The 22942-nt window shown below is 40.1% G+C and overlaps 1 protein-coding gene across 2 annotated transcripts in view; it reads right to left on the bottom strand.

Annotated features, from left to right (window-relative positions):
- The window catches only part of NUP133 (nucleoporin 133), a 68647-nt gene extending 47276 nt beyond the window's left edge, over window positions 1-21371 (bottom strand). For both annotated transcript variants that reach the window (XM_015125805.3, XM_015125808.3), the window contains exons 1-10: window positions 21080-21371; window positions 19084-19202; window positions 14808-14911; window positions 13570-13677; window positions 12505-12639; window positions 10887-11057; window positions 8688-8843; window positions 8302-8372; window positions 2790-2937; window positions 339-486 (exon numbers count right to left, since the gene is read on the bottom strand). In XM_015125805.3, the coding sequence (XP_014981291.2) occupies window positions 339-486; window positions 2790-2937; window positions 8302-8372; window positions 8688-8843; window positions 10887-11057; window positions 12505-12639; window positions 13570-13677; window positions 14808-14911; window positions 19084-19202; window positions 21080-21261 (1342 nt within the window). In that variant the 5' untranslated portion in view covers window positions 21262-21371. The remainder of the gene's footprint in view (window positions 1-338; window positions 487-2789; window positions 2938-8301; window positions 8373-8687; window positions 8844-10886; window positions 11058-12504; window positions 12640-13569; window positions 13678-14807; window positions 14912-19083; window positions 19203-21079) is intronic.
- Window positions 21372-22942: the final 1571 nt, after the last annotated feature.

The following is a 22942-nucleotide window of genomic DNA, read 5'->3' as shown; positions in this document are numbered from 1 at the left end:
GGGTGTGGAAAAGTTAAAGAGCATCAACTCAGAATAAGTCACTTTTACTAACTAGGAATGAGCAATTACTTCTCTTGGCATTAGTTCTTTGCTTCTTGGCATCTTCTCCTGGAACAAATGTTACTATTTTTGCCTGTAAATATAATAGTTTGGAAATTCTAGTACCCTTTTGGTTTCTTAGTAGGGTTGTCACTTCAGCTGCTGTAGTTGTGGTATGAAATGTCTCAGAGTAACATTTGAGGGCAGCATGCTTGAAGTGACACTCAGGAAAAGAGAAAAAAAGCACTCAGAATGACTAATGAGCTCACCAATCATGCTTTCTAAAACTGCTACCATACCTTGTGCATTAAAGACAATTTTCTCCTGGGGAAGAGAAAATTTCCCAGTTCCTGTGGAGCACACATAGACAGCACTTTCGTTATACAGATAGGCAGTCTGGTTTGAAAAGTTTGGGACCGTCAACCGACACAAAATCAGGTCTTCAGACTGAAAGTTAAATTTAAGATTACATTTAACAAAAAGTAAAACAAAAATATTTGTTTGTATGATTTTTTAAATTCATTTTTGTACATTTCATAAAAATGATAAAATAATTCACCTATTTTCTTTCTAAAAATCTACCCATGAGATGATTAGCAAAATGTTACAAAGTTTATAAACATCAATTAGACATATATTTTGTTAACTTGCTTATTTTTAAAAAATTTATTTATTTATTTATTTGAGACAGAGTCCCACTCTGTTGCCCAGGCTGGAGTGCAGTGGTGCAATCTTGGCTCACTGCAACCTCCGCCTCCCAGGTTCAAGCGATTCTCCTGCCTCAGCCTCCTGAGTAGCTGCGATTACAGGCGCATGCCACCACACCCAGCTAATTTTTTTGTATTTTTAGTAGAGACAGGGTTTCACCATGTTGGCCAGGCTGGTCTCGAACCCCTGACCTCAGGTGATCCACCCACCTCAGCCTCCCAAAGTGATGGGATTACAGGCATGAGACACCACACCTGGCCTAATTTGTTAATGTCCAAAATTAACAAATTTTGAAAACATTTCCATGATGATGACTATAACTAGAAGCCTATGACAAATTCAAGGGAGAAAATGAAAGCACTAATTCATTGTATTAAGAACTGGCAATTTTTTATAAATGATCCCTGATAAACAAACATTTTGGTTCTTACCTTACTGGCAAGATATTAATGACAAGAAAACTTAGTTGATTTGTTTACATATAAAATCAGAGGCAGAAAAAAAAATAGAATATGCTAAAAATAAGCTGTTATTAAAGAAGTAATTTTATAGAAACATTAAATGCGAGGTCCTAGAATTGTTTTTTAATCCTCAAATTCTCTTTATAGTCTTCTGCCCTGGCTGAATTTTTTTCTAACATTGAGCATGTTTTCCACACTGCATAATCAGAACACACAATAAAGTTTATTTCTGTTTGACATAAAAGAACAAATCAAAAGATTTTCTTACAGGATTCAATTAAACAAGTCATGTTAAGAGTAAGGATTAAAAAAAAAAAAAAAAAAAAAGTGAAGATTTAAGCCAGGAACGGTGGTGCACACCTGTAATCCCAGCTACCTGAGAGGACTGCTTGAGCCCAGGAGTTGGAGGCTACCATGCACTATTGACGGACCTGTGAATATCACTGCACTCCAGTCCAAGCAACACAGCAAGACTTTCCCTCTTCAAAAATAAACAAACAAGGATTTAACAGAATCAGATACCATGTAAGAGTAAATAAAATAAATTTATAGATGTTCAGCTTTTTCTTCATGAATATCTGTTATTAAACATGTTTAATTGCTATTAATGAATTTAAAATTAGAAAGGCTGTCTTTCAGTTGTTTAAAAGAACTTTGATGACTATGTAACACTGCTGAATACAAACATAATCTTGCTTTGGGTAAAAAGGGGGATTTTTCTATAATATGCAAAGCTCTAAACCAAACCCTAAATCCTACCAGCTTTCTTCTTTTCTTTTTCTTCTTGTTTTAGGATGGGGTCTCACTATATTGCCTAAGCTGGAATGCAGTGGTTATTCACAGGTGTGAACACGGCACACAACAGCCTCAAACCCCTGGGCTCAAGTGATCTTCCTGCCTCAGCCTTTTGAGTAGCTGGGACTACAGGCATGTACTCATCATGCCCAGCGTGGTTTCTTCCTTACTTTCACCCTGAAATTAATTAATACCTTCTTTCTACTTAAATACAGAGATGACAATCCCTCCAAAGACCTAGAGCAGAATAAACAAACTGCTTTCTGCTAGTTGCTTCCATTCTAATTTTCCTTTAGCCAAAACTAAGCAAAAGAACAAGCCTGAGATGGCAAAGAAAATGCAACAATGTCTAGAAACAAGCTATTTTAAAATATTGCCAAGCCCTGCAGATGAAATCTGTCAAGAAATTTGACCCTGAAATGGGCCGTGCATCGTGGCTCACGCCTGTAATCCCAACACTTTGGGAGGCCAAGTTGGGGGAATCACTTGAGATCAGGAGTTCGAGACCAGTCTGGCCAACATGGTGAAACCTTGTCTCTACTAAAACTATAAAAATTAGCTGGGCATAGTGGCACACGCCTACAGTCCCAGCTACTCGGGAGGCTGAGGCAGGAGAACCACTTGAACCTGGAAGGGGAGGCAGAGGTTGCAGTGAGCAGAGATCAAGGCACTGCACTCCAGCCTGGGTGACAGAGCAAAACTATAAATAAACAAATAAGACCCTGAAATAGTTAGAAAACTATTCAACATATTACTGCTTTGTAATTTAACCAACATAAATCTTACCTGAAAAGGTGGATTATATTGAGTGACTTCTACAGTAACTGCATCTGACATTTGGCAACCATTATCTTCTATTGTTATCAGAGAGTAATAGATGAGACACGGATTGTCTGCTGAGTGCCATGCTGCTGCCAGAATCACCAGCCCATCACTAATCAATAAAAAATAAAGATGTAAAGCCTCCCTAAAAAACAACTTAGGAGTTTCCTATAAAATTAAACATACGCTTCCAATAACCTAGCAATCCCATTCGTGGATACCTATACAAGAGAAAATTAAAAAACAAAAACAAAAAACCAATAACTATGTTCACACGAAAACCTGTGTACCAATGACTGTAGTGGCTTTATTCATAATTGCCTAAAACTGAAAACAACCCAGTGTCTTCCAACTGCTGAACAGCCAAACAAACGGTGGTATCTCCATACAAAAGAATACTATTCAGTAGTTAAAAAAAAAAAAAAAAAAAAAAACCAAATGAATTTGAAATATATTATGCTAAGTGACAGAAGCCAGACTCAAAAGGCTTTAAACTGTATGTTCCATTTCTGTGGCATTAAGCAAAAGGCAAAACTATAGAGACAGAAACCACATCAGTGGTCTCCAGGGGCTAAGGGTGGATGGAGGGGTCGATGACAGAATGGCACAAGGGAATCTGGGGGGTTATACAACTGTTCTGTATTGATTGTTGTGATTAAATGACTAAACTATGTATCTGTCAAAATTTGTAGAATTAGGGCCGGGTGCAGTGGCTCACGTCTATAATCCCAGCACTTTGGGAGGCCAAAGTGGGCAGATAACCTGAGCTCAGGAATTTAAGACCAGCCTGGCCAATGTGGCAAAGCCGTCTCTACAAAAATTAGCCAGGCATGGTGGCACATGCCTGTCGTCCCAGCTATTTGGGAGGCTGAGGCAGGAGAACTGCTTGAACCCGGGAGGCGGAGGTTGCAGTGAGCTGAGATCACACCACTGCACTCCAGTCTAGGTGATAGAGTAACACTCCATCTTAAAAAAAAAAGAAGAAAAAAAATTTGTAGAATTATACACTAAAGAGGGTAAATTTTTTACTCTATATAAATTATAGCTCAATAAACCGGACTTTAAAAAAAAGATCAAAACAACTATCTGATCCAGAGATTAGCAAAGTACAGCCCTCCAGTGAAACTGATCTCAAACCAGTTTTTATAAACGAAGTTTTGTTGGAAGGCAACCATACACATTCATTTATGCATTTTCTAGGGATGTTTCATGATACTATTGGTGAAATAGAGTACCTGCAGTAAAGACTATATGGCCACCAAAGCCTAAAACAGTTACTTTTGGCTCTTTACAGAAAAGGTTTGCCAATCCCTGATGTACTCAGTTATTTAAAGGTTACTCGCTTTTGTCCAGAGGAAAAACATTAAAAAAAAAAAAATTTTACCACCAGGCGCGATGGCTCACACCTGTAATCCCAACACTTTGGGAGGCTGAGATAGGAGGATCATTTGAGCCCAAGAGTTCAAGACCAGCCTGGGCAACACGGTGAGACCATGTATCTCTAAAATAAATTTAAAAGGCCAGGTGTTGTGGTTCACACCTGTAACTCCAGCACTTTGGGAGGCCGAGGTGGGCATATCACTTGAGGCCAGAAGTTCGAGACCACTCTGGCCAACATGGCAAAATCCCATCTCAACTAAAATACAAAACACCCAGCATGGTGGCATGTGCCTGTAATCTCAGCTACTCAGGAGGCTGAGGCATGAGAATCACTTGAACCTGGGATGCAGAGGTTACAGTGAGCCAAGATCATACCACTGCACTCCAGCCTGGGCAACAGTGGGAGACTCTAACTAAAAAAAAAATAATAATAATTTTAGGCCAGGCACAGTGGCTTATGTGTTTAATCCAAGCACTTTGGGAGAGGCTGAAGCAGGAGGATCGCTTGAGCCCAGTAGTTCAAGACCAAACAGGGCAACTCTGTCTCTAATGTTTAAAAATATACATATATATGTAAATGATTTTTAACAATCGGTTATAGAAATTTCAAACTGCTGTATATGTAAAAACAAACCATTTTGCATCTTAAAGCTTATTTGTCCCTTAAGTCTAGCAAACTTGCTGCCCCCAATAAATTAAATGGTTCCTATTTTAGCTCTTCTAAAACATCTAATACTATTACTAGCAACTTTTTTTGTTTTCTTTTTGGCAGAGTTTCGCTCTTGCTGCCCAGGCTGGAGTGCAGTGGCGCCATCTCGGCTCACTGCAACCTCCGCCTCCCGGGTTCAAGCAATTTTCCTGCCTCAGCCTCCCGAGTAGCTGGGATTATAGGCATGCACCACCATGCCCGGCTAATTTTTGTATTTTTAGTAGACACGGGGTTTCTCCATGTTGGTCAGGCTGGTCTCAAACTCCCAACCTCAGGTGATCCACCCACCTCAGCCTCCCAAAGTGCTGGGATTATAGGCATGAGCCACCGCGCCCAGCCCTATCACTAGCAACTTTCATTCAAGTCTCAGAAATATTAAAAGGGTGGCAAAGCACCCTCTACTGACAATTAAAAACAAGAAACCAAGCAAGTAACTAAATGACATGACACTTCAAAGCAAGCAATCCTAGCACAGCTCTCATTTTCCTTCTTCACGGTTCTCTTCCCCCAGCTCCCCAAACTTTATCATTTCTGCTTGGACTCTTGAAAGGAATTCAAGAATATTGGTCCACATTATTCTAAGTGAAGTAACTCAGGAATGGAAAACCAAATATCATACGTTCTCACTTATAAGTGGGAGTTTAAGCTATGAGGACACAAAGACATAAGAATGATAATGGACTTTGGGGACTTGAAGGGGAAGGGTGGGAAGGAGGGTGAGGGATAAAAGACTACCTACTGGGTACAGTGTACACTGCTCAGGTGACAAGTGCACTAAAATTTCAGAAATCACCACTAAAGAACTTACCCATGTAACCAAAAACCACCCCAAAAACTACTGAAATAAAAAAAATTTTTTAAATCAATTTAAAAAAAAAGAATATTGGCCCAAACTTGTAACATGTTGGCAGTGTCTCTCTCTCTACAATGCCAGGCTGGCCTAGAATTCCTGGCCTCAAGTGATCCTCCTGCTTGACCAGTTAAGTTTTTATGTAAGTATATCCAAAGTAATGAAGTTAAGGTTAAAAAAATTCCAAACTTTATATCTAAAATGAAGATATCTAAACTTTGTATTAGTAATCATCTAGTAAAATTATTTATTTATTTTTGTTTTATTTGTCTCAGAAAAAAGGTCTTTCTCTGTTGCCCATGGTAGAGTGCAGTGGTGGGATCATAGCTCACTGCAGCCTCAATCTCCTGGGCTCAAGTGATCCTCTCGCCTCAGCCTCCTGAATAGCTGGGACTACAGTACACGCCATCATGCCTGGCTAATTTTTTATTTTTATTTGCGTGGAGATAGGGTCTCGTTTTGTTGACCAGGTGATCTTGAACTACTAGCTTCAAGCAATCCTCCTGTCTTGGTTTCCCAAAGTGCTGAGCCACCCAGCCCAGCTACTCACCGAAATTATAAGCTCAGATTGTAGCTCTGCCCAAATGGACAACAAATCAGTAGGTGTGAGTGACTATGAGGAAGACAGACACTATTCTTAAAATAAAGAAAATGGACCCATATGAGAAATTCTCTGTACAGTTCTGATCATGAAGCCTCAAAGACATAATAGAGTACTAACTGGATCATTTTGAGTAAAAGTGGAGAGGACGGTCAAGGAGGATGAGGGCTGCACCTCACAGGGACCCTGCTGGTCAGCATGACACTGAGGGAGAGAAGCCCTGGGTGGACCCTGCATAGCAATTCCTAAGCATGCTTCTCATTCTCAACCCCATGTCTCCAGTTCAGAAAATTACGTGAAAAATGTCTGCATGGCCAGGCACGGTGGCTCATACCTGTAATCGCAGCACTTTGGGAGGCCGACGCGGGCAGATCACAAGGTCAGGAGTTCGAGACCAGCCTGGCCAACACAGTGAAAACCCGTCTCTACTAAAAATACAAAAATTAACCGGGAGTGGTGGCACCCACCTGTAGTCCCAGCTACTTGGGAGGCTGAGGTGGGAGAATTGCTTGAACCAGGAGGCGGAGGTTGTAGTAAGCTAAGACCACACCACTGCACTCCAGCCTGGGTGACAGAGTGAGACTCAGTCTCAAAAAAAAAATAAAAAAGAAAAATGTCTGCGTTATATGCCCACAGCGGGCTGTCCTAGCAGTAGTCCTACATTTCCAAAAGTCTGGTAAAGACAAATAAAAACAGGTAAATTGTATTTAATTAAAATGCTTACAGAAATTAAATAGTACTATTACTTTTACCTCTTTGATAGCTTTTATAAGGTTTCCAGACTGTAAAGGAGCCTACTAATAGTCTAAACAGCCCAACAGAGAGAAAAATTACACAAAGCAGTACAACTGCAATCTCTCTCCAAGGAACAAGTAGAATTCGTTCTACTAACCCAAAACGTGTAACAAGAACAGTAAAAATTACTCTAAAACTCATAAAAAATAGTCTTCAACTTCTGAGAAGTTGTCTTCTGAAGGATTACTAGTTATATATTTGGATTCATTATGAGCAATGTTACAAATGGTTTTTAAGTTCCATGTGACCTTGAGCATTCAAGTTAAATAGTAACATGGGATAATTAGCTTTATCAGACTAACCCGGGATCCTATGCACCACTTAGAGCACTGCTTCTATGAGGAAATTTACTCTGAGTATGAACTATGACAAAGTTCTAATTTGTACTAACAAGACAAAGCCTTATCCCATCCTTAACTCAGCATAGCCACAAACGTAGGCCGAAAGCTCCTTGAGCAACAGAGGGTGGGAAACATGTGCCTGATACATCCAATAAGAGAAAGATCACACCATGGGGCACCCACAGCAGTGGGCAATAACAGGGTCTCAGGTATCTCTTGGCAGTGAAGAAGAGAAGCTCTACTTGTAAGAGCAGAAAAGCTTTGTCTCTAATGAATGAGATACCAACGTAAGATTATACCATTTAAGGCTGACAAATGTCTCAATTTCCCAAATGAACTAGCATCACTCAATAAACAACAGCAAGACCATTCAGTAAAGCTTAATAGGTAGCATGAGAAGATCAGCATTAAAAGAACAGGCTGGGCACAGCAGCTCACACCTGTAATCCCAATACTTTGGGATGCTGAGGCAGGAGGGTTGCTTGAGCCCAGGAGTTCAAGACAAACCTAGGTGACATGGTGAGACCCTATCTCTACGAAAAATTTTAAAAATCAGACAGGTGCGACGGCACACGCCTGCAGTATAAGCTACTGGGAGGCTGAGGCAGAAGGATCACTTCAGCCCAGCAAGTCATGGCTGCAGTGAGCTATCATGGCGCCACTGTATTCCAGCCTAGGTTACAGAGTGAGACCCTGTCTCCAAAAAAAGAGCAGTGAGATTGCTCATCATTTTATAATAAACATCAACTTATTTTTTCCAAACTCTTATCTATGTTCTTTATGACAAATTAATTGCTTACCAGTTTTGTTTCAAGTCCAAATATCGAATGTTGACTCCTTCTTTAATAGCTTCATAGTTACTTTCAGATCCCTACATGAAAATATCAGTAATGTAAGCTTGAGTGTAGGAATGATTTATTTTCACCTTTATACCCCTAGCACCTAGTGAAGTGCTTCACCCATAACTCAGTTGATGAATGAATAATGTATACATTTAAAAAAATTGCTAAGTAAACCAGTACATTCCAATATTTACAGAGATTGACTACCCCATTTCCACTTAATCTGATAACTGTACATTATGTTGTTTATTACACTGAAATGTGTTGAAATAAATAATTAACGGAACCAGCATTATCATACAACCAGAGCGTGAATTACAGAGATGAATATTATTGTTTCTTACCCAAATAGCATCGGTAATGTTTTCCTTCAGGGCTCTATTTATATCCCAACTGTATGCATGTTTTTCTGAAGAATCATCTAATTCCCATTTACTGATGTTTGAACTTGTCAAGCTATAAAAGCTTGATCTCTCACTATCCCAAAGAACACTTGAAAGCTATTCAGAAAAGAAAAAGAAGTCAAATTCATAGATTAAGTTCTAATGTTAAGGAAATATTGTTTTAAAACTCAAATTTCACATATGTGATTAGTAATCCTAGCAGAATTCTTCCTTTGGGATTTAAAGAAAGGAGTAATCCTGGGCCAGGTGTGCTGTCTTACCCCGGCAATCCTAGTACTTTGAGAGGCTGAGGCAGGTGGATTGCCTGAGCTCAGGAGTTCAAGACCACCCTGGGCAACATGGTGAAACCTCATCTCCACTAAAATACAAAAAAGTAGCCGGGTGTGGTGGCACACGCCTATAGTCCCAGCTACTTGGGAGACTGAGGCAGGAGAATCACTTGAATCCAGGAGGCAGAGGTTGCAGAGGTGCCGAGATCGCACCATTGTACTTCAGCCTGCTGACAGAGTGAGACACCATCTCAACAACAACAGCAGAAGTGATCCTGAAATAGAGTTTGAGGGCAACGTTGGACTCTAGAGGAAGAAGGATACAGGCGGAAGGCCCAGGAGGAGCAGAGCTGAAAGGTGGGAAAGTTACAGCGTCTTTAGAGAATAAGAAGTCATCCTCTAACATCGGAATGTAGATGACAAGTCAAAAAGAAGCAAAAATAAGGATTTTTTGAAAAATGAGGCCAGGTGTGGTGGCTCATGCTTATAATTCCAACAGTTTGGGATACCAAGGAGGGAGGCTCACTTGAGCTCAGGAGCTTGAGACCAGCCTGGGCAACATAGTGAGACCATGTCTCTATTTTTAAAAATAAATAAAAATAAAAAATAATGAAAAATCAGGGACATACAGCAGAGAGTGTTGAATGTGAATTTGTAAGTGTAGCAAGCCAGGGAGATATTATCAATAGCTTCTGAACACAGAATTGTGTTCGAATGCATTTGGCAGAATGTATGTAGTCATACACAAGAGTATTATTTTGCCTTTTCAGTATATGCTTAATCATGAAGTATAGGTATTTGGCTTTTTAAAGCTGGATATACATGATTGCTTTGTGTTAAAACCCATCAGTGATGGGGCAGAAAGGTCAACAGCAAGCAAACTGAGCAGGTACCAGGAACTTAGGTGAAATTTATCAAGAATATAGGTTAGGGCATAACATCAAAAGCAGAAAGATGGGGATGGAAACCAGACTAGACAGAAGTTAAATCTACAGCACCTGGTAAATAACTAGTTTGCTATAGAAGGAGAGCGAGACACAAAAAATAACAAGGTTTTATACCTGGGTCACTGAGAAAAAGTGATGGTGCTCTTAACAAAAACAGAGCAAAAGAGAAATGAGTTTTATAGGGGTGAGCAGTCAATAGGAGAGATGAAAGAATACAATAAATTTGTTTTTAAACATGTTAAGTTTAGGTTTAAAGAACATTCAAGGAAGCAGGTGATGATAATTATCTGAAACAAGAGGGAAACAGCACAGTAAAAAGAGCAGGCCTGGGTATGATTCCCAGCTCTGCCACTCAGCAGTTACACACCTTCCCGCTGAGGGTGCTTCCTCATCTGTAAACTGGAGGGAAAGTGCACTATCTTACAGGTTGTCACAATGATTACACAATATGAATATAACAACTACAGAGCACCGAGCAGTGAGTAGATGGTCCATAAATATTAGTTCCCATCATCCTCCCTTCACTATACTAGAGTATGGGGCAGAGAAATCCAACCAACAGATCTAGATTTCAGTCATCCACACAGACAGCTGGAGGCATGGCAGTAGAGACACGCTTCCGGTTAAATCTAAAAAGTCAAATTAATCTTTAAGAAACACATTTTAAATTTTACATAATAGTTTTAGTTCCAAAAATGTTCTTGTGAGATAATCTGATTTAAAGATATTAGTGTTACAAGTTATGGGAGAAGGTTAGTATGAACTCATTTCATCATAATAAAAATAGTTCACTAAAAAGATCAAAGGTTCTATTTTGCATAAACTATTGTCCATATGGAGGCAACACTAACTTCAGAGCATACTTTCAACTTACTGATTTAACTAAGAAATAAGCTTGTAAAATAGTTATTTTATAAACTTACTGTGAGATCACTACTAGGAGATAAAATTCCAAAAAGAGAGGAAACCTTTCGACCAATTCCTGAAAGCACGCCTTGCCCCTGAGGCAGGACATGCTGATGAATCTTTCCTGAGCTCTCAGGTATCAACCGAATTAGTTGGCTTCCCGACGAGGACAAAATAAAACTTCCTCCCTGTGAAAAAATAGGAGATTAGTTCAGTTTAGCATCTAATGCTGAGATAAAGAAAGCTAACAAAAAATTCTTTGATACAGAGAAAAATCATTGTAATTGAAATAAATCTAAAAGAATACAAAATAGAATGTTGTTATTTTATTAAAGTAATACATTTCAGAATCCATTCAGTTGATATCATTAATCCTACATAGAAAAACTCTCTAAGAAAAAAGAAAAACTGGCCGGGCATGGTGGCTCACACCTGTTATCCCAGCACTTTGGGAGCCCAAGGTGGGTGGATCACTCGAGGTCAGGAGATTGAGACCATCCTGGCCAACAGGGTGAAACCCCGTCTCTGTTAAAAATACAAAAATTAGCTGGGTATGGCGGCACGCACCTGTAATCCCAGCCACTTGGGAGGCTGAGGCACAAGAATTGCTTGAACCCACGAGGCAGAGGTTGCAGTGAGCTGAGATTGCACACCGTTGCACTCCAGTCTGGGTGACAGAGTAAAACTGTGTCTTGAAAAAAGAAAAAAAAAAAAAGAAAAAAAACACAAAACTTCTGTAGCAGAAAAAAAGTCCATGTTTTTTAAATTCTGATTTTTAAACTACAAGCTCATATTTCAGATTCAACAAATTAGGTTATCAGATTTTATTTTTATTTATATTTTTTGTCTGCTATTTTATCAGAGACAGGGTCTCGCTCTGTCACCCAGGCTGAAGTGCATTGGTGAGATCATAGTTCACTGCAGCCTCAATCTCCTGGGCTCAAGAGATCCTCTTGCCTCAGCCTCCTGAGCAGCTGGGACTACAGGCACACATCACCACGTCCAGATAATTTTCAAATTTTTTTGTAGAGACAAAGTTTCGCTATGTGGCACAGGCTAGTCTTGAACTCCTGGCCTCAAACAATCCTTCCACTTCAGCTACCCAAAGTGGTGAGATTACAGGCATGAGCCACCATGCTCAGCCAGATTTTGTTTCTTTGTGAACCTACAAAGAAGATAATGCAAACTATTCTTTATAGTGTCTGATGGTGGCTTAAAAACAAGCCACTCTCATAAAATGTTTCTAAAAGAAATGCATATCACAAACTACTATCTGAAATTGGTATTTTAGAGCCCTGTGAGAAGAGCCTCCCTCGTCTAACTGTTCAGATCATAGATCCTTACATTCTTCTCTTCCTTGTCTCTTTTTGATTCCTCCCTGGTCTCTACAGTCTCTTCAAAACTCCACATTTTCAGTCATCAAATCTCATTTCTACAGCTGGGTGCAGTGGCTCATGCTTGTAATCCCAGTATTTTGGGAGGCCAAAGCAGGAGTTATTGCTTGAGCCCAGGAGTTTGAGAATTGCCTGGGCAACATAAGGAGATCTGGTCTCTATTTTAAAAAATAAATAAAAATCTCATTTCCAAGCCAAATCACAGCTTTCCAATAAATATAAAGGAATATCCATGGTATACCTGCACTGCTGTTAGGAAACTGTAAGTCTTATCACCTCCTGAATCAACAAAAGTCTCTGTGTAGGTATCTTCACTAGCAAGGCTTGACCAATAGCGGATGGATCCTTCTCTGGTGGCAACCATGACAGCAACAGCCTCAAAACAAGATCATAACAATCGGCAATCACGATACAAGAACCCCAAAACCAGGAGTCTGATGACACTGATATGAAAAAACAGGACAATCTACTATTTGATCAAGAAAAATCAGAAATAAGAACTCACTGGGGTTTTGGTTTGCATTTCTCTAATGGCTAATAATGCTGAACATCTCTTTATGTGCTTATTTACCATCCTTATATCCTCACAAAGTGTCCGTTCAAGTCCTAGTCCCTATTTTTAAACTGCATTGTCTTATCAAGTTTTTAGAATTTTAAAAAATATTCGGGATACAAGTCCTTTACTGGATACATGATTTACAAATGTCTTCTTCCACTCTGTAGCTTGTCTCCTCATTTTCTTGTCTTTGGCAAAGCAACGCTTTAAATTTTTATTTTACTTTAATTTTAATATTAATTTTATCAAACTTTTCTTTTATGGATCATGCTTTTGGTGATTTCCAAGAACTCTGTCTAATCTCAGGTCATCATGATTTTTTCCTGTTTTCTTCTAAAAGTTTTACTGTTTTACATTTAGATCTATGACCCATTTCAAATTAATCTTTATAACAAGGTATGAGGTTTAAGGGAAAATTCAATACAATACAAATTGGTCATCTGTAATTTTAAAATTACAAATGTTCCTACACTATGCATTGATACAGAGAAAAGTCATCGTAAAAGACCATCCTTTCTGAATTGCTTCTGCACCTTCATCAAAGATCAAATTGGCGCCTTTATGTGGATCTGTAACTGTATTCTCTATTCTGTTACATTGCCCTATGTGTGTGGCTCTCTTTGCCAATACCGCAATGTCTTGATTTCTATAGCTTTATAGTTATGTCTCAAAATCAAATAGGATGATTCCTTCAACTTTGGATGTCCTTACTGTAAAAAGTTTATTTCAATAAGCTTTTAAGTCACCTACCTGAGTAGAATGTGCTTCACCTGAGGGAGCAGAGTAAGAAAGAGCCACTAAGTCGGCACTCCAGTGGAAATCACTAGATGGCAGCTGAAGTTCTTTGCAAACTGATAACTGTAGAACAAACCCAAACAGAAAATCTTTCACATCAAATCCAGTATTTTGAAGATGCATCTGATTTCCCTTCCCTACATACTTTAGATTCTGACTCATTGCTGGAAACACCATTCTACAAATATTCTTTCTTCTCACATCTCCTTTTAATCAGGCTTTCAGTAATTTTAAAACAAAGTATCTTAAGAGATATTGAATCATGAAAACTTAAAGCTAGACCAAACTCTGAAGAACAACTATCCTAACCTCTTCCCCGGCTAGAAAAGTCCACTCAAGAGAAGGCTAAATAAGGTTAAGAGAAGTACTTAGGCTTCCTATGGAACTTTCCCAATCTACTATTGATTTGTTTATTTGACATTTAAAATTAGCACAAACAAACAGTAATTATACCAAGTTACCTAGGAAATATTTCTTAGACTCTCAGCCAAATATCAGGATCCCTCAGCTAACTCAGTATGTCCCCTAGGACTTCTCCCTCACCTATTACTCCTAACCCCATATACCCTTTTCTAGACAGCAGTAACACAGTTCAGCAGAAGTGAAGAGTTGAGGTAAGCAGGAGCCCTGAGTTCCAATGGAACGTGGCCAAGTGAGTAATGAGTGGTGGAAGAGAGTAGTGCATCTAAGCTGTAACGAACAGAAAAAGGTCGCTGAGGATAAGTTACTAGACATGCAAATGATAACCCACTGTTGGAAGTGGACAAGTGAAAAGTTTAACTAGCAATTAGTATCATATTTTCTTATTTTATTAAGTATTATTCAGTAGGTTCAACAAAACATAGTTCTATCTTCTCGGAAATATGCAAACTCAAAGTTCATTTGCTTATATAGGTGGCATTTAGTCTGATACTTTATTAGGCAGACGGATTAGCACAATATTCATTGAAAATTTCAATGTCTCTAATTTTATTAAATGTAAACATAGATCTTTAAAAGGGGGAAACTTTTTTCCCAATATACAAATGTGTATGCATGCTCATTATTTCACATCACTATGAAAATGCAAACCCTTAACACCTAAGTAGTTTCATATTAACTATCCTCCAACTGTAAAAAAATTACGGTAAAAATTAAAAGTCAATTGGCATTCCTCTCCTCTATCTCCTTCCAGCTCTCTGAAGAGCCATTACCTTAGTAATAGGTGACAGAGCAATCTTCCAAATAATGAGCTTCTCTTTGCACACCAGACAAGCCCATCCACCTTCATCTATGTTAACAGTCAGCTGATCATCGACTAAAGGAAAAAATGAGGTGAGTGACTAATCATATAGTATAAATCTTTATCACCACACACTTTATCAAAAAAAAAAGTAATTGGCACACTCAGAAAGGACTAATTCACAACAAATACTTTTGAATATTCCAAAATTATCAACACCAAAAACAACAAATCTATTTAACTCTGATAACCAGCTTTAGAAATATATCTAATGCCTGTAATCCCAGCACTTTGGGAGGTCAGGGTGGATGGATCACAAGGTCAGGAGATCGAGACCATCCTGGCTAATATGGTGAAACTCCATCTCTACTAAAACTACAAAAAATTAGCTGGGTGTGGTGGCACATGCCTGTAGTCCCAGCTACTCAGGAGGCTGAGGCAGGAGAATCGCTTGAATCTGGGAGGCAGAGGTTCCAGTGAGCCAAGATCGCACCACTGCACTCCAGCCTGGGCAACAGAGTCAGACTCCATCTCAAAAAAAAAGAAATATATCTAAAGGCAACAGTTGTATTTGGGACATTTAATATTCCTTAATTTTTTGTTACAAACAGACCAGATACCTTATTTCCTGTAAGTCATATTTAGGCCAGGCATGGTGGCTCAAGCTTATAAATCCCAATACTTTGGGAGGCCAACGTGGGAGGACTGCTTGAGGCCAGCCTGGGCAACAAAGTGAGACCCTATCTCTTTAAAAAAAAAAAAAAACAAAAAGAAAACAAAAAAAAACCCAGCCAGGTTTGGTGGTGCACTTCCCAGCTACTAGAGTGACCGAGGCACAGGAGGACCACTTGAGCCCAGGAGACTGAAGCTGCAGTAAACCATGATCACATCACTCCCACCTGGTCAAGAGAGCAAGACTCCACATCAAAAAATAAATAAACGGAAACAAAAACAAAAAAAGACTGGGCGAGGTGGCTCACGCCTGTAATCCCAGCACTTTGGGAGGCCAAGGTGGGCAGATCATGAGGTCAGGAGTTTGAGACCAGCCTGGCCAACATGATGAAAACCTGTCTCTACCAAAAACAGAAAAAAAAAAGTAGCCGGGTGTGGTGGCGTGCACCTGTAATCCCAGCTACTCTAGAGGCTGAGGTAGGAGAATGGTTTGAACCTGGGAGGCAGAGGATGCAATGAGCCAAGATCGCACCACTGCACTCCAGCCTGGGCAATAGAGCGAGGCTCTATCTCAAAACAAACAAACAAACAAAAAAGAAATATTTAGCAACATTTATATCGATAAATAATAAACTCATTAACTATATAAAACATTTCAAGGAAAATAATGTTCCTTCAAACACACATAATTTTCAAATAAGAGCTCCTTAAAGAAATGATAAATTATTTATTATATGGAGACAAAGAGTTTCATTCTCTATTAAGTGACAAAACTAAATTAGCATACGTCTTAGTATTGGTGGTAAACCTCCACAAACGTGTTAACAGCCCTGGAAATTTTATTAAGTCGAACTTTGCTCTTTAAAGAAAGGTAGAAGGGCGAAGTAAAAGGCACAATGTACAAGCGAAAATATCAAACCAAGCCCAGGCTGAGTGAGGACTTTTTGCTCAACTGAACTATCTGCTCAGTAATTTCCTTTTTCTTGAAAGCACTACAACGACTCCAGATCTTCAACTGGTGTGCCCTTAAGGGCTGACTTAACAGTAGTTGGCAGGTTTCTAAGTGCGGAAGAGTTCTTCAAGTTGACATATCTCTTTGTTTTATATATTCGGACTCCTAGGGACTCTGAATTTCTAGATATGGGGCTGTGTTATTTAATCTAGTCTGTTAAAATAGCAGGAGTACATTAAAAGGTTTAAATGTAATTTAAAATGAAATTTTTAGAGGAGAAAAATATACATATATATATACACAATATGTATATTTATTTAAAACAGAACAATGTATATAGAGGTTGGTAGTTTAGTTGTCTGAAAACAACTATCCCTAAAGCTCCCAAGGACCTATAGGCAAGATGTGCAAGTTCCAGCTGATGAGATATATTCCTTCTTCTAAAACAGAGTACTTTCAGCTTTTTTTTTTTTACTGTCAACAGTAATATATACAGTAAATAGAGTTATTCACAGTGTAATACATTTTACATCATGATACACCCATATACAATTTAAGTAAAACAAACAAAAATTTACTAAACATTATATGAGATGCATTCTATTTCTTCTTTTTTTAAATGCTGGTCAAGAACCGCTAAATTTTGGTCACTCCTACAATTTGAAAAACACTGTTCCAGAAAAATCACAAAGATCTAGAATTCAATCCTCAATAAAAATGACTTCAGCAGATATTAAGGATGCTCTGAACTTTGCTCTTTCAGTGTCATCCAACTGTTCATCTTTAAAGTTGCCTAAGCTTGTGTTGATTGTATCTGTCAAAATTCCACACTAATTCTCTGCCAACAGACTCTTCTAAAGGTACACCACCACAATGGTAACATCATAAATTTGTGCACACAGCCTCTGGGATGCTACATAGGATCCAGAAATAGAGGTAGGACTTGATTTTACTATATTATTAAACCCAATAACATAAAGTGCCAGTTTTGGGGTTTTTTTTTTAACGGTAAACTTCATAAACTTGATCAACTCTTCAAACAAGACTGAATTTTGCATATACAGTATTTCCCCCTTTTATCTGCAGTTTCAAATACCTGTGGTCAATTGCAGTCTGAAAATATTAAATGGAAAATTCAAATGAACAATTCCTAAGTTGTAAATTGCATGTTGTTCTGGGGAAAGTGATAAAAATCTCATGCTGTCCTGTCTAAAGGTTGTGAATCAACCCTTCGTGCAGCATTTCCATACTGTATACACCAAGCTTGTCCAACCCACGGCCCAGGGACACGTGTGGCCCAGGACAGCTTTGAATGCAGTCCAACACAAGTTTGTAAACTTTTTAAAACATTATGAGATTTACACACAGATCCATTTATTTATTTATTTATAGCTCATCAGCTCTTGTTAGGGTAAGTGTATTTTATGTGTGGCCCAGGGAAGCCAAAAGATTGGACACCCCTGAGACTATCCAGCTGTTTGTCACTTAGTAGCTGTCTCAGTTACCAGATCAACTGTTGCAGTAATGCAATGCTCGTATTCTTATTTAATGACCCCAAAATACAAGAGTAGTGCTGGTATATTGTTATAATTGTTCCACTTTATTAGTTATTGCTATTCATCTCTTAACTGTGCCTAATTTATAAACTAAACTTTATCATAGGAGTGTACGCATGAAAAAACACAGTATATATAGGGTTTGGTACTATACAAGGTTTCAGGCATCCACTGGGGAATCTTGGAAAATATCCCTCAAAGATAATGGAGGACTAGTGTACAGTACCTAAAACCATTAGACTTAATTTGATTGTGTTCAAATGAACTCATTCTCCTTCTCAAATTTATTATATATCTCAATTATAGTAAAAAACTAGGGCTGGGCACCGTGGCTTATGCCTGTAATCCCAGCACTTTGGGGGGCTGAGGCGGGCAGACCACGAGGTCAGGAGATCAAGATCATCCTAACACACTGAAACCCAGCCTCTACTAAAAATACAAAATATTAGTCAGGCAAGGTGGCGGGCACCTGTAGTCCCAATGACTCGGAAGGCTGAGGCAGGAGAATGGCGTGAACCCAGGAGGACGAGCTTGCAGTGAGCCGAGATCACGCCACTGCACTCCAGCCTGGGCAACAGAGCGAGACTCCGTCTCAAAAAAAAAAAAAAAGTAAAATAAAATAAAAAACTAGACAGGTGGCTGGGTGTGGTGGCTCATGCCTGTAATCCCAGCACTCTGGGAGGCCACAGTGGGCAGATTATCGGAGGTCAGGAGCTCCAGAACAGCCTGGTCAACATGGTGAAACCCCGTCTCTACTAAAAATAGAAAAAATTAGCCCGGCATGGTGGCTCACACCTATAATCCCAGCCACTTGGGAGGCTGAGGCAGGAAACTCGCTTGAACCTGGGAGGCGGTGGTTGCAGTGAGCTGAGATCGTGCCACTGGACTCTAGCCTGGGTGACAGAGTGAGACTCTGCCTCAAAAAAAAAAAAAGAAAACTAGAGAGGCTACCCATCTCTCTCCATTTACATAAAGGTATACGTGAGAAAACATAAATTTAATCTCTATGCCGCATCTAGGCTCCATCCTAAATTGCTAATATAGGTAAACGGAAAGATGACACCTACCTTCAGCCAATGTTAGCGCTTCCATGACTTTAACAGGAAGAGAAGATCCAAACGTTTTCACATCATAGTTCACAGACTCAGTTATGGAGTGGTGTGGGAACATTCGTGTTGGTGTTCCTCTAAAGAAAAAAGTCTAATTACCTTACTTATAACTTAAAATTTTCCATTATCCTAATTATTTATGTATATATTTTCACAATAAGGAGTTCTCTGAAAAAAATTAACACTGGCTCATATTTATCATGTAATTAAATGTAATATTTTTCATGTAAAAAGACAGGATTTAGGAAAACTAGGCTTCAATTCCATATGCTCTAGTAATAAAATGCATGCCTGTATTCACCTAAACTCCTTATAATTCTGCCTCTTTAGCTGTGAAATAAGGCTTAACTAGACCAGTGTTTTTTTCAAACAGTGGGTCGTTTTGCAGATCTCAATCAATATTTTTGAAAGACAGAATATAAAACATCAGCTTTTACCATATGTTGTGGTCAAATATATTTTACAAATATTGGCTTAGATGAGATTTACGTTCTCATTTGGCTTTAGGGTTTTAAGAATCTACCAGATCTGGCTGGGGCAGTGGCTCATGCCTATAATCTCAGCACTTTGGGTGGCTGAAGTGGGAAGACTACTTGAGACCAAGAGTTCAAGACCAGCCTGGGCAACATGGCAAGACCTTGTCTCTACAAAAAAAATTTTACATTAGCCAGGCATTGTGGCACCAGCTTGTAGCCTGGGCGACAGAGAGTGAGACCCTGTCTCTTAAAAAAAAAATCTATCAGATCTGTACAACCAAGCAAGAAATCAAACAGGTTACGAGCATCAGCTGTTACATGGTCTTCAACAGCAGATATCAGAGTAAAAACTATTTCCTGCTCACACTCTTCTTAACATTTAGAATACTGTAAAGCCACCAGAATAAGTTATTCTATGTCTTATGAGAATTAAATGAGGAGATGCACATACAGAATGGCTGAGGGCTTTGTTTCTTGACAGAGGATAACAAAGGTTTTTATTCAAATGATCATCAGAAAGAAGAGATTTAAATAAAACAACATACATAGTAAATAAAGTACGCTTTTATTCTCCAACTTTTCGTTAAAGGAATAGAAAACAATGCCAAGATCTGCACTTTGTACTTTTCAAAATATGCCCAAGAAAAGTCACAAAGATATGGTGCATTCTTTAAAAACCACTTATCCTTTAAAGTACTGCAAAATTTTACAGATAAATTTTAACCATAATTTCAAGACACAATACTCGGTGTTTTCCTGCAGGGAAAAATTCATTTATTATAGATGAATTCAGACAAAACTATGCAGAAACACGTTATCTTCTAAAGTTTTAGGTTAATTGTGAACATGGTGTGTGTTGGGGGGCGGGGGGAAGGGTGTGTGTGATTTTACTGGTGCTCCAAACCAGCAGTTTTAGTAACTAAATTACCACAGTACTCTTATCTCACTTATGTAAAGCCTTTTCCCTATAATTTACCTAGAAAGTTAAATTCCGTAGCTAGAAACCCTTCAATTACCAATCATCAGATATTAATGTCAGTTGGTATATTAGGCATTAAACAATTATATTTCAGGGTTGCAGGTCCTCATTATCACCATCACCTTACATCTGCATCGTGGCAATTCATACTAACTCCTCTGGCTCAGGTGACACATATTATCGCCATTTCACAGATGAAGAAAATCACGAGTGACTTACGCCCGATCACAGCGGTAGTAGGTGGGAAGTGGGTAACCATTGATGCGAATCCGGTTTGTACTTCACTTCTGCACAAAGGTATCCACGAAAAATGCAAAGTGGGGAATCAACTCAAAAAGTGAAGCAGGTATGACCTGCAAGAGTGGAAAACGTCTATTTTCCAATACTCTGGCATTCTCTTCCGCCGCCCCCGGTTCCGAAGGCTTCTGAAGACACCGATCCGGCCCACTGCGGCCCGTGAGCCTGCTGGTTGCCAGACCCAACCAAGGAGATCACTTACCGCGAGCTTAGCGAGCTACGCCGGCCCACCGGTGAGAAGAGCACTGGAGAGCTGACTGCAGACCCCAGGGGCAGACCCTTCCTGCTGGCCGTCCGGGGCGTGGAGCCGGGCCCGAGTCCGGCCAGGGGGCCCCTTCGGGACCCGGGACCCGGGGTCCGCGGAGAAGGGGCGGCTGGGAACATGATTCGAAGGAACAGAGACTTGGACGGCGAGGGATCTGGCCGTCGGGTTTCAGCGCGGCCTGCCCGCGGAGATTAAACACCTAAGGGGAGGGATGGCGCGCGATGATGACGTCAAACGCAGTGGCTCTCGCGAGTTGCGGTAGGAGCGCTGGCGGGGGCGTGATCGTGACGTTAAGGGCGGTGCCCAGCCCGCGGGGGAGGTCGGGAAGGCGGCCCGTGGCCGCAGATCCAGAACCGTTGGAGTGCAGAGCTTCCAGGGACGTGAAGCCGCAAAGCCAGGCCTCCTTCTTGACTGCTCCTAGTTGGAACTGGCCCTCCAGCAACTTGAACGCAGCCTCTTTTCACACTGGTAGTTCCTGAGACTCTTGTGAAATGAAAGATGTTCCTCAGTCCAAGCTGAGGACGGAGAAAAGCCTTTTGTAAAGCTGACACTGGTATCGCACTGTGATATTTGCTGTTTTCTAGGTTTGCCATTTTCCCATTCAACTTTGCACAGTTTCTTCCACGCTAATGACGCCATAAATCCGTGTCTCTAACCTGGATCCAGCTCAAAACCCCCAGACCCCTATCAAATCAGCTCCCTAGGGGACACATTCACCTGTAAGTCTTGCGGACTCCTCACAATCCGCTTATGAAAAGCACATTCATGTTTTCCTTTTAGGACCCCTCTTCTACCACCATCTCTGTCCCAGCTTGGTAAGACTGGCCAGTTGTCCAAGGCAAAGAGAGGAGTTCTATCTGCAGTCATCCCTCACACTTACCTCCACCCTAAGATCCTGGTATACGTTGTAGCTCCTACGTATCTGTATTAGATCACACATTTGCACCGCCTCTGCCCTGGTTCTGGTACTTTTCTTCAACCACTGCGTAGCCTCTTTACTGCCAGCGGGAGGGAGTGGGAGAGACGAGAGACGGGGAGATGGTTCCTTACCTGTGTCTAGTCTGACTCCACTCTATCTTCTCAGTGCCAACCCAATGAATTAAGGCAAACCTAATGCTGCTCTTGGGCCTGTAAATGCTTCAGTGGCTGACCATTGCCAGTAGTTATTTGCTAAGCTCCTTTGCAAGGTCTTATGTGATCTAAGGTTGGCTTTTCTGTCCGTGTTGTACTTCCACCACTTCCCACTTGTACTCCACATTCCAAGAACTTAAAAACCCAAATCCCCCTCCATTGCGCATGTACATGTTTCACCTGGAATGCACTCTGTGCCTTGTTGGTCCGGAAGGCGCCTACCTTACGCATCAAGTCAGTTCTGTGCTGCCTTCTCAGTGAAACCTTCCACAGGATTAGATACCCCTTATCCTTTTTGTCCTCTCTGCTCCTTTGTGTAGACTGTATTTTTATCCTGCATAATAGTTTGTTTTCATAACTGTCTCTCAAGTACCTCCTTGTAAATGTCTTTTAAAAGCAGCAGGAGCAGTGACTTTGTTACCTTTGTGGCACACAGTAACAGACATATAGTAGACTTTCATTCAACACGTGTTGAAATAAGGGGATGGTTAAGTAAACATTGATGTATCCACATGTGGGAGACCACAGTGTGGGTGTCAGTTGTTGACATTCCCCTGGGAAGCCAGTCATCGATCTATGCATGTCAGTGGCATCTGAGCAGTTATCTTGCCAAGGTTCCATAGGCTAGCTGCTTTACTCCTTCTCCAACCTGGGTGTCTAATCCAACTT

Source organism: Macaca mulatta, chromosome 1 (assembly GCF_049350105.2).
Source record: "Macaca mulatta isolate MMU2019108-1 chromosome 1, T2T-MMU8v2.0, whole genome shotgun sequence".
Classification (NCBI taxonomy): domain Eukaryota; kingdom Metazoa; phylum Chordata; class Mammalia; order Primates; family Cercopithecidae; genus Macaca; species Macaca mulatta.
Note: the sequence above shows the minus strand (reverse complement) of the source record. Positions and strands in the feature narration are given on the sequence as shown.